Consider the following 10,413-nt stretch of genomic DNA (forward strand, 5'->3'; position numbering starts at 1 on the left):
CTATATATAGGTTTGTGGAGTGTATATATCGTGATATGATATATTACCTCTATATTTTAATGTATGACACCGTTGACTTTTTGTCCAATGTTTGACTATTCGTCTTATTTAAAAAGTTTATGTAATTATCATTTATTCTATTGTGACTTGATTAATCATCAAATGTTCTTTAAGCTTGACATAAATATTTTCATATTTTCATAAAAATTTTAAATAAAACGAATGGTCAAACGTTGTTCAAAAAGTCAACGGCGTCATACATTAAAATATAGAGGGAGTACCATATTCCATGTTGTTAGTTATTTATAAACTCTTGTGAACTATTTAGATGGCATGAATAAAACGAGGATATACGGCCTTAAGGTGTGACCAAAACGATCTGACGGATGGGGCTACTGCATCGCCATGGAGACGATGGCGTTCACTCCTTCTGTGAGTATCGGTGTCGGGTCCCCGATGAGCAGCCTGAAGACGATGCGCACCATGATCACAAGCGTTTTGCATACGCGCCTCTCTAGCCTAACGTTCCGGCCAGCACGCTCTTGTAGGCGGACCATCATCCTCACCTCGTCGTCGTCGCCGGCGTCCTGGATCTCCTTGATGCACTTGACGTGCAGGTACATGCGTTGGTCAGGGTTGTTTTCGGAGCGGTAGAACCATGGGCGGTAGAACCCCTCCATCGCCTTGCAGCTGGTGCACCGGTGAGACACCTCCGTCCGGAGATCGAAGATGGTGCCCCCCCGCAGCGTGATGGACCTCGGCATCTTGGCGCAACCTGGGTGCAGGTCCACGCCACTCGTGGAGCTGTGGTAGTGGAACCCTCGCACCGCGTCGTAGCAGGCGTCGCAGCGGACGGCGTCGCCGCCGGTGGGGGCGACGAGCCGGAGCTCCATGATACCCTCCACCAGCGGGTGCTGCAGCGTGGGTGTCGCGAGGGCGCAGTACGTGTGGAGGACGTGGTCGCCGGAGGTGTACCTTGGGCCTTTGCCGGTTTCCATGCAGCCGGTGCACTGGAAGGCCATCGCGTCGGCGTCGCCGTGAAGCGTCAGCATGCACCCCGGGCGGGCAGGGTGCCTGACCTCAAGAGACATCACGGCTTACGCTCGTTTACTTGTTCCTGAGAGCTCCTGGTACAAAAACATGCATACATATAGCTCATTTCACAAAACTACATATACTTTATCAAATTATCACAAAATTATATATTTAAGTTGATATATCACAACACTACAGATCTAACAATAAATTTATTAGGTTTAAGATTAAGTATCACAAATTACAGATTTAATAATAAAATTATCACCAAATTATAGATTTTCGGGTTTAAATCCTTAGCACTAATGTTATGTTTAAGTTACATCTATCCAAGTTTTGTGATTAAATTGATATTAGACCTGTAGTTTTGCGTTCACTTTGTTATTAAATTTGTAGTTTTACGATACTCTACCTTAAATCTATAGTTCGGTGATAAATTTATTAGTGTTAAATATGTAGTTTTGTTGTACATTAAATTAAATATGTAGTTTTGTAATAATTTGACCGAACTTTCTATAGTTTTGTAAAATTTACTCTTTTTTTTCTTTGGATAATTATGATGGCTCATATCACATGAATGAGATAAATATTAAGTAATACTCCCCCATATGTCAAAATAATTTTATTTTTTTCACACATCATACACATACCAATACAAATACCCTGTTTAGATCTCAACCCAAAATTTTTCACCCAGTCACATCGAACGTTTGAACACCTACATAAAGTATTAAATATAGGCTAAAAGATAACTAATTGCACAGATTGCGACTAATTTGCAAGACGAATCTTTTAAGCCTAGTTGCTCCATGATTTGACAATGTGGTGCTACAGTAAGCATTTGCTAATGATGAATTAATAAGGCTTAATAAATTCGTCTCGCAGTTTACTGACGGATTTTGTAATTATTTTTTTATTAGTGCCCAAACACCCCATGCGACACCCTATATAATACCCGATGTGACACGTCAAAACTTTATACCCTTGGATCTAAACACCCCCAAAGTAGAAAAGATATCCCATTTTGTCAAATCCCAATGTAATTATTCCCCACTTTATCTACTCCCAATGTAATTATTTTCTACTTTTACAAACTCCGTTATAATAATTACTCAAAACGAACTTATTTTAGGACAAATATGAGAAGCCAAAAATAAGTTTATTATGGAATGGAGTAGATACAAGCAAATTTCCCCAACAAGCAACGGCATGTATATATATATGATACGCATATGGAACTATATATAACATATTGGAGAAACACAAAAGAGCATAAAATTACTTTTCAGAGTAAATATATATAAATTCTATGATGCATCCAACAACAACCATATTTAGCGTGTAACCTATAACAGGGTTCTGATGATTGTTTTAAAAACTTTTTAAGTAAAACCGGTAGTTTCGATGATTAATTTTCACAAACATTTTTTTAACTACAAGTACGAGGCGTACATGCCCTCACGAGCACCCATCATATATATGAAAGCGCAGGGCTGTTTTTGCAAAAATAGGCTGACGTGGCGCGCTATTTCTCCAGCAATCCCACAGCATTTAGAGAGATTAATATTCACGACCATACACAAGTACACAACCATGTGATCGTATAACCTATCATATGCCTAAGCTAGACAGGCGCCTCTCTTATATGGCGCGTGGGTGTACATGCTTTGATTACTGTACGCACCCACAGATGAGTGATAAAAAGTTAAGAGTCAGTATAGCAAATAGTTAAATGTCCCATGTATGCAGAGGCGGATCTAGGAAAAAAAAATTGGGGGGCTCAATTACACAATTTCTTCAACCTCCAACCATATAGGGATCTTTAGTTTATCATTTATGGTGAAAAAATTAAAAGGGGTGCTCGGGGGTATCTTGGGTCCTATGGGTGTGAGGGGACACGAGTCCCCCCTACACCCACGTTGGATCCGCCCCTGATGTATGTACGTACTGTCATTCAAGATTAAAACTTAAAAAATTACGAGCAGTCGTACTGAGTCTATATGACTTGAACATACATACAAGTATCTTATAACCAAAACTATGAGACTGATTGGTTCTGATTGCTATGCATTTTGAGCTGCAGCTGTGGAAAATCCTACAGCCAGCGGTGAAAAATGTTTGACCGTTCACTGCTTGCTGCTGCAGAGAGCAGCTTCTTGTTAGGGGCTAGCTGCAGCCGCTGTAGCTGCCGCGAGGCCAGCTGAAGCTGCACAGCAGCAATCGCAAGCGATCAGCCCCCGGCCCTATATATGCTACGTCAGCAGGTCAGCTCACATTTTCAGAGACTTTTGGTTCAGCATTACTCCAATTTAAACGTTGGGTTTTATGATAAACAGGTAAAAAAATTGAAGACGAACTTGTTACAAAATAAATTGTTCTGTTTTTGAGAAACACATGCATCAAATATAAATTTTCAGAGCAATATTATATTCCAAATTTTATACGTGTGGAGATTATGGATACCCCATACCCACACGGCGTGGTTATCCGACTAGTTATAGGGGATAACTTATATATATATAATATGTAACAGATCATGACTTGGGTATTACGTTTCCCTGTATATTATGAAACGGCCTAAAGTCCTGGTTTGATAAGATTGTAAAGTAGATTTAGGAAACCGATACCGTATTGGTTAAGGTTTCTATCTTGTAATCCTGCCCCCCGTCCTATATAAGGTGGGCAGGAGGCCCTCTAGGGGGCATGACACAACCTGATCGTCAGATCTATACTACACCCGGCGGATTCAAATCCCCAAACAGGAGTAGGGTATTACCTCTCATTGAGAGGGCCTGAACCTGTCTAAATCCTTTGTCTCCACATCCATCCACTTTTAGGTCTCGTACGCTACCCCCTTTTATTATTGCCGAAATCATGTTTCGACAGTTGGCGCGCCAGGTAGGGGTTGCGTCGAATTACCTGTCGAAAAGTGCGATGGAATCAACTTCAGAAGAAACCCCGAGATCAATCTCATCAATTTCGATGGCTCAAATCTTCAATCGGGTCTACCGTTCCAATTTAATCTCTATTAGATTAATTTTTAATCATTGTTTGATTTCCTGATATTTTGACGAATTTCATATACTGGATGAGATCGAAACACGGCCATCATCGTCGCCTACTTGGGTGCCCTTGCCGTGTCCGAGTGCTCCTCTCTTCCTTTCCTTGCAGATGGACGTGTTGCAGGAGTGGCACAGGCCGCCAGGAGCAAATTAAACACACGCATCTTTTGATTTATTAATCAACACGTATATGCAGACTGGAATTAATCTACTAATTGCTTTCCATTGCATGTACACATGTGCAGTTCGATTCCTGTTTGCATGTATGATGGTTGATGGGCTCCGCCGGCTACCTCCGATGATGGCATCATGCCGAAAGAACATCGAGTTAGCTGTTAGTTGCCGGGGCTTATACATATTGCATGGCACGTCGCCGGCTATCACTCATGATCCAGCCTCACTGCTCGACTTGAGTTTTTCGTTTCAATTTGTTATCAATATATGTTAGATTGATTTCTAATCTCAGATTAATTTCTTGCTATTTTTTGTTGTTGTTCGCATATAACTACGCGGCACTATTGAGGCGATTGATGCTGGTCATGGACTCGAGGCGTCTCAGCTTTCCAGTCGATCGGCCGCGAGTCCACTCCGCCGGCTTGTCCTCGCCACCGCCATTGATGATAGCAACAACGACTTCACCACCGGCCTGCCTACGTCGCCGCCGACTGGTGTCATCGCCTATACGGTTGGTTGGTCACACCACCGTTCATGGGCGTCCATGTCTTCACCGACCGGCTGGCCTTCGCCGCTGCCGACTGGTGTTTCCGTCTGCATGGCTGGCCTATTATGCCGCCGCTGTTGGGCGTCTACGACTTCACCACCGGCCTGCCTCCGTCGCCGCCGACTGGTGTCCCCGCCTATACGGTCGGTTGGTCACACCACCGTTGATGGGCATCGTCATCTTCACCGCCGGCCTGCCTCCGTCGCCGCCGATTGGTGCCTCCGCCTACACAGCTGGCCTATTATGCCGCCGCTGTTGGGCGTCTACGACTTCACCGCCGGCCTGCCTCCGTCGCCGCCGAGTGGTACCTCCGCCTACACGGCTGGCCTATTATGCCGCCGCTGTTGGGCGTCTACGACTTCACCGCCGGCCTGCCTCCGTCGCCGCCGAGTGGTGCCTCCGCCTACACGGCTGGCCTATTATGCCGCCGCTGTTGGGCGTCTACGACTTCACCACCGGCCTGCCTCCGTCGCCGCCGACTGGTGTCCCCGCCTATACGGTCGGTTGGTCACACCACCGTTGATGGGCATCGTCATCTTCACCACCGGCCTGCCTCCGTCGCCGCCGATTGGTGCCTCCGCCTACACAGCTGGCCTATTATGCCGCCGCTGTTGGGCGTCTACGACTTCACCGCCGGCCTGCCTCCGTCGCCGCCGAGTGGTACCTCCGCCTACACGGCTGGCCTATTATGCCGCCGCTGTTGGGCGTCTACGACTTCACCGCCGGCCTGCCTCCGTCGCCGCCGAGTGGTGCCTCCGCCTACACGGCTGGCCTATTATGCCGCCGCTGTTGGGCGTCTACGACTTCACCGCCGGCCTGCCTCCGTCGCCGCCGAGTGGTGCCTCCGCCTACACGGCTGGCCTATTATACCGCCGCTGTTGGGCGTCTACGACTTCACCGCCGGCTTGCCTCCGTCGCCGCCGAGTGGTGCCTCCGCCTACACGGCTGGCCTATTATGCCGCCGCTGTTGGGCGTCTACGACTTCACCGCCGGCGTGCCTCCGTCGCCGCCGAGTGGTGCCTCCGCCTACACGGCTGGCCTATTATGCCGCCGCTGTTGGGCGTCTACGACTTCACCGCCGGCCTGCCTCCGTCGCCGCCGAGTGGTGCCTCCGCCTACACGGCTGGCCTATTATGCCGCCGCTGTTGGGCGTCTACGACTTCACCGCCGGCCTGCCTCCGTCGCCGCCGAGTGGTGCCTCCGCCTACACGGCTGGCCTATTATGTCGCCGCTGTTGGGCGTCTACGACTTCACCGTCGACCGCCTTCGTCGCCGCCGATTGGTGTCTTTATTGTTATTGATGGACGACTTTGTTCCCACATTGGCCACTTCTGCCATCACCAAGGGGAATATTACAAAGCTAAGTCATCATTTATTTTTTATATGATATTTTTCCTTTTCCTCTGCCTCACTACACCAATTGGTCTTCCATTGAGTAGTGAGTCGGGGGCTACAGATGTTATATCATATTTTTTATAATATTTATCTTGATTGCTTGCGACATAATCTGAGTACAAAAGTACCTATCGAGTTATGGAGTTCTATCTTCCTATGCTTTCCGTTTGATTTGCCAATGGATGGTTGCCTTTGGGCCGATTCCTAGCACCCGGGGGCTCGTTGGATGGACCGAGTAACGCAAGGTGCTAAGTATTATTCGGAATAAATCAAAAGCATAAAGATGAGATAAATTTATTTTCTGCTCTTAATAATTGCAAAAGTACCCGAGTAGTAAACTCCGATCCGTGAAACTTTGTTCCATTAATGACGAACTCATGTCACTCATATGCATGTTTGGGAAGTGCTTAGGCCGACTCCCAGTGCTTGGTGGCTATGACTAGTCGGGCAGAGTGTTTAAACGTAATGAGTCATCTGCTCGGGGAAATCAAAATTAACAAGAGAAGAAATACGTATTTATAAACTGCTTGAATTCTTCTCGAGTATTATATTTACATCAGATACTACTCATCCTATATGTTTGTTCTGCAGGATCCAAATCCAGATATGCATAAAAGGGATTCATGGCTTTAAGCTTATCTCTTACGCTCCAGGAATGGATCAGTCAGAACATCACCACCGGCTCGCCGTCGTCGCCGCCGACTGGTGTCTTCGCCTATACGGTTGGTTGGTCACAACACCGTTGTCAGGCGTCTACATTTTCACCGACCGGCTTGCCTTCGCCGCCGCCGACTGGTGTCTCCGTCTGCACGGCTGGCCTATTATGCCGTCGTTGTTGGGCGTCTACGACTCCACCACCGGCCTGCCTCCATCGCCGCCGACTGGTGTTTCCGCCTGCACGCTGGCCTATTATGCCACCGTTGATGGGCGTCTACGTCTTCACCGACCGGCTTGCCTTCGCCGCCGCCGACTGGTGTCTCCGTCTGCACGGCTGGCCTATTATGCCGTCGTTGTTGGGCGTCTACGACTCCACCACCGGCCTGCCTCCATCGCCGCCGACTGGTGTTTCCGCCTGCACGCTGGCCTATTATGCCACCGTTGATGGGCGTCTACGTCTTCACCGACCGGCTTGCCTTCGCCGCCGCCGACTGGTATCTCCGTCTGCACGGCTGGCCTATTATGCCGTCGTTGTTGGGCGTCTACGACTCCACCACCGGCCTGCCTCCATCGCCGCTGACTGGTGTTTCCGCCTGCACGCTGGCCTATTATGCCACCGTTGATGGGCGTCTACGTCTTCACCGACCGGCTTGCCTTCGCCGCCGCCGACTGGTATCTCCGTCTGCACGGCTGGCCTATTATGCCGCTGTTGTTGGGCGTCTACCTCTTCACCGACTGGCCGCCTTGTCCGCCGCCGACTAGTGTTTCCGCCTGCACGCTGGCCTATTATGCCACCGTTGTTGGGCGTCTACGTCTTCACCGACCGGCTGCCTCGTCCGCCGCCGACTGGTGTTTCCGCCTGCACGCTGGCCTATTATGCCACCGTTGATGGGCGTCTACGTCTTCACCGACCGACCGCCTCGTCCGCCGCCGACTAGTGTTTCCGCCTGCACGCTGGCCTATTATGCCACCGTTGTTGGGCGTCTACGTCTTCACCGACCGGCTTGCCTTCGCCGCCGCCGACTGGTGTCTCCGTCTGCACGGCTGGCCTATTATGCCGTCGTTGTTGGGCGTCTACGACTCCACCACCGGTCTGCCTCCATCGCCGCCGACTGGTGTTTCCGCCTGCACGCTGGCCTATTATGCCACCGTTGATGGGCGTCTATGTCTTCACCGACCGGCTTGCCTTCGCCGCCGCCGACTGGTATCTCCGTCTGCACGGCTGGCCTATTATGCCGTCGTTTGTCACGTCCTGATAAATTCATCCCGAAATAAAAATCATTTTCTAAAAGGAATAATAGAATTAATTAAAATTCGAAAAGAAATTGGCAAACACTAAAATACGTACAAGAAAAATTCAAATGTGACCCGGAGAATTTTTGTTAAATTCTCCTTGGTCTAAAAGGTGCCCTCAAATTTTAGTGGAATTTTCAGAGCACAAATAATAATTGAGAAGAAATAAACAAAGTTAAAAAGGTTTATAAAAAGAAAAACCCTAAAAGAAGTCTTCTTTTCCCCCCCCTCCCCATCTTGGGCCGGCTCGGCCCACTTCTCTCCCTCTCTCTCCTCTCCCCCGCGGCCCATCGGCCCTTCCCCGCGCGCGCGCCGCTGACAGGCGGGCCCGCCCGCCACCCTCGCTGACGGGTGGGGCCCACCTGTCATCGCCTTCCTTGCGCCGCGCCCGCCGCCCGCCCGTGCCCTAGCGCCGCCGCCGCCGCGAATCTCGCCGCCTCCCGCCGTCCCCGCGCGCATTAAAGTGGGGGGAAACATTCCCCGCGATTCCCTCTCCCGTTTCCCCCACTTTCCCCTCTCTCTCTCCCTCGGATCCGTTTGGAATCGCTCCCGCAAACCTCGCCGGCGCCATCAATGGCGGCCGAGATCTCCGCGCCCGTTTCCTTCACCTCCGGCCGCTTTCTCCCCCTCCCGGTGCTATATAATTGCTCCTTGTGCCTCTCTCCTCCGTTTCCGCCGTTCGCCGCTTGCTCTCACCGTCGGAATCGCGCTCGCGCCGTCTTCCTCTCTCTCCGCCGTCGCCGACGAGCTCCGGTTCGCCGCCGCCGTCGCTCCGGACTTCCTCCCGTCTCGGCGTCACCTCCATCGGCTTCGCCGCGTCGTCGTCGACCCCGTCCGCTCCTCCGATTCGCTCGCCGACCGCCGGAACGCCGTCGTCCTCGCCGTCCCGAACCGCGCCGCCGCCTTCCTCCGCTTCGGCCGCCGTTCCCGTCGTCGCCGTCGACCCGGGGTGAGCCGAAGACCGCCCTTTCGCTTCCTTCTCCTCTCCGCTCTCTCGGGCGCCGCTCCGCCGCGCCGGTGGTCGCCGGCGGTGACCATCGGGGCGCGGGCGTGCCGCCTCCCGTCGGCCGTGCCGGCGAGGCCGCCTTCGGGCGCGCCCTCGCGGCTGCCAAGTGGGCCCGGCCGTCAGCCGCCCGCGCCCGCGGGTGCGGCTGACGCGTGGGACCCACGGCGCCGGCCGCCGCCAGCCGCGTGCTCCCGGTCCACCGTGGACCGAGAGGCTGACGCGTGGGCCCCACTCCCGTGGACCCGGTCCGCGCGCCCTCTCTCCCGGCTGACGCAATAAATGGGTTTTTAATTAAAATTTAAATGAAGAAATTCGCAAATATCCATTTAAAGAGCATATAAACTTCAAATGGCCATATCTTGGCCATTTGAACTCGGAATTGGACCGTTCAAGTCTCTAATTTTTCCTTAAGAAGTCAAGAACCCATTTTTGTGCTTTGTTTCTGCTGTTATGTGGAGTTTATTAGAGTAAAAGCCTTTTCTTTTCCGTTGGTCGTGTAGACGCTGCAGCTTCGGAAGATCCGCTCTTCGTGGAAGTCGAAGCCGTCGTTTGGGAAAGCGAGCAAGGCAAGTCACATCATCCTTGATCATATTGAATCCCAGTTTGTAAAATTATGTTGATTTAAATTATTGCATTACCGCTTTATTTAAATTCCCGCGTTATCACTGTTTTATCTAGCCATACCTATTTACCTTTGTTATGACCTTATTATTATTGTTATTGTTATTATTACTTTGTTCACCCTAGGTTAAACAAAACCCCAACTAGTGAGTACTCTATTTATGGTTCCACTAGTATGAACTTAGGTAGATGCTTCGCTGGTTAATTAGGCAACATTAGGTGGTTTTATAACTTTAGACTTTGGGAAGTCTCATATCATTTGGACACTATGGAATTGTTGGTTTATGGTGGAATTGGACATACACCTCTCTTCCTCTTTCAAAACCCCTAAAACCTGTTTTCGGTGGGGTTTGGGTGCATGCCAGTTGTGGGAAGTAGCACCCCGGCCACTATAAGGATTAAGCTCGGGCCTCTGTTGCAAAGCACTACCGTACTTCCACATGTCTAGTGGGTAAGGCTTAGTTTATGGCTCAGTCTGGTTATAAACAAAAGTACACGGATTGGAGATGGATGAAGTCGGGGGTCGATGGACATTCTCCAGGGCAAATGAAGGCTACACGAGCTGCGGCCCGGTAGTCGAGATGTCATGGCAGAGGGTTGGTGCCCTGCTGCTAGGGGCTCAG

General features: G+C 50.3%; 1 protein-coding gene across 1 annotated transcript; it reads right to left on the bottom strand.

Annotated features, from left to right (window-relative positions):
• Positions 1–392: 392 nt before the first annotated feature.
• Positions 393–1,091, bottom strand: LOC107275380 (uncharacterized). Its single transcript, XM_015793751.1, has one exon. The coding sequence runs from the start codon at positions 1,089–1,091 to the stop codon at positions 393–395; it is 699 nt and encodes a 232-aa protein (XP_015649237.1).
• Positions 1,092–10,413: the final 9,322 nt, after the last annotated feature.

Source organism: Oryza sativa, chromosome 8, assembly GCF_034140825.1.
Source record: "Oryza sativa Japonica Group chromosome 8, ASM3414082v1".
Taxonomy (NCBI): Eukaryota; Viridiplantae; Streptophyta; class Magnoliopsida; order Poales; family Poaceae; genus Oryza; species Oryza sativa.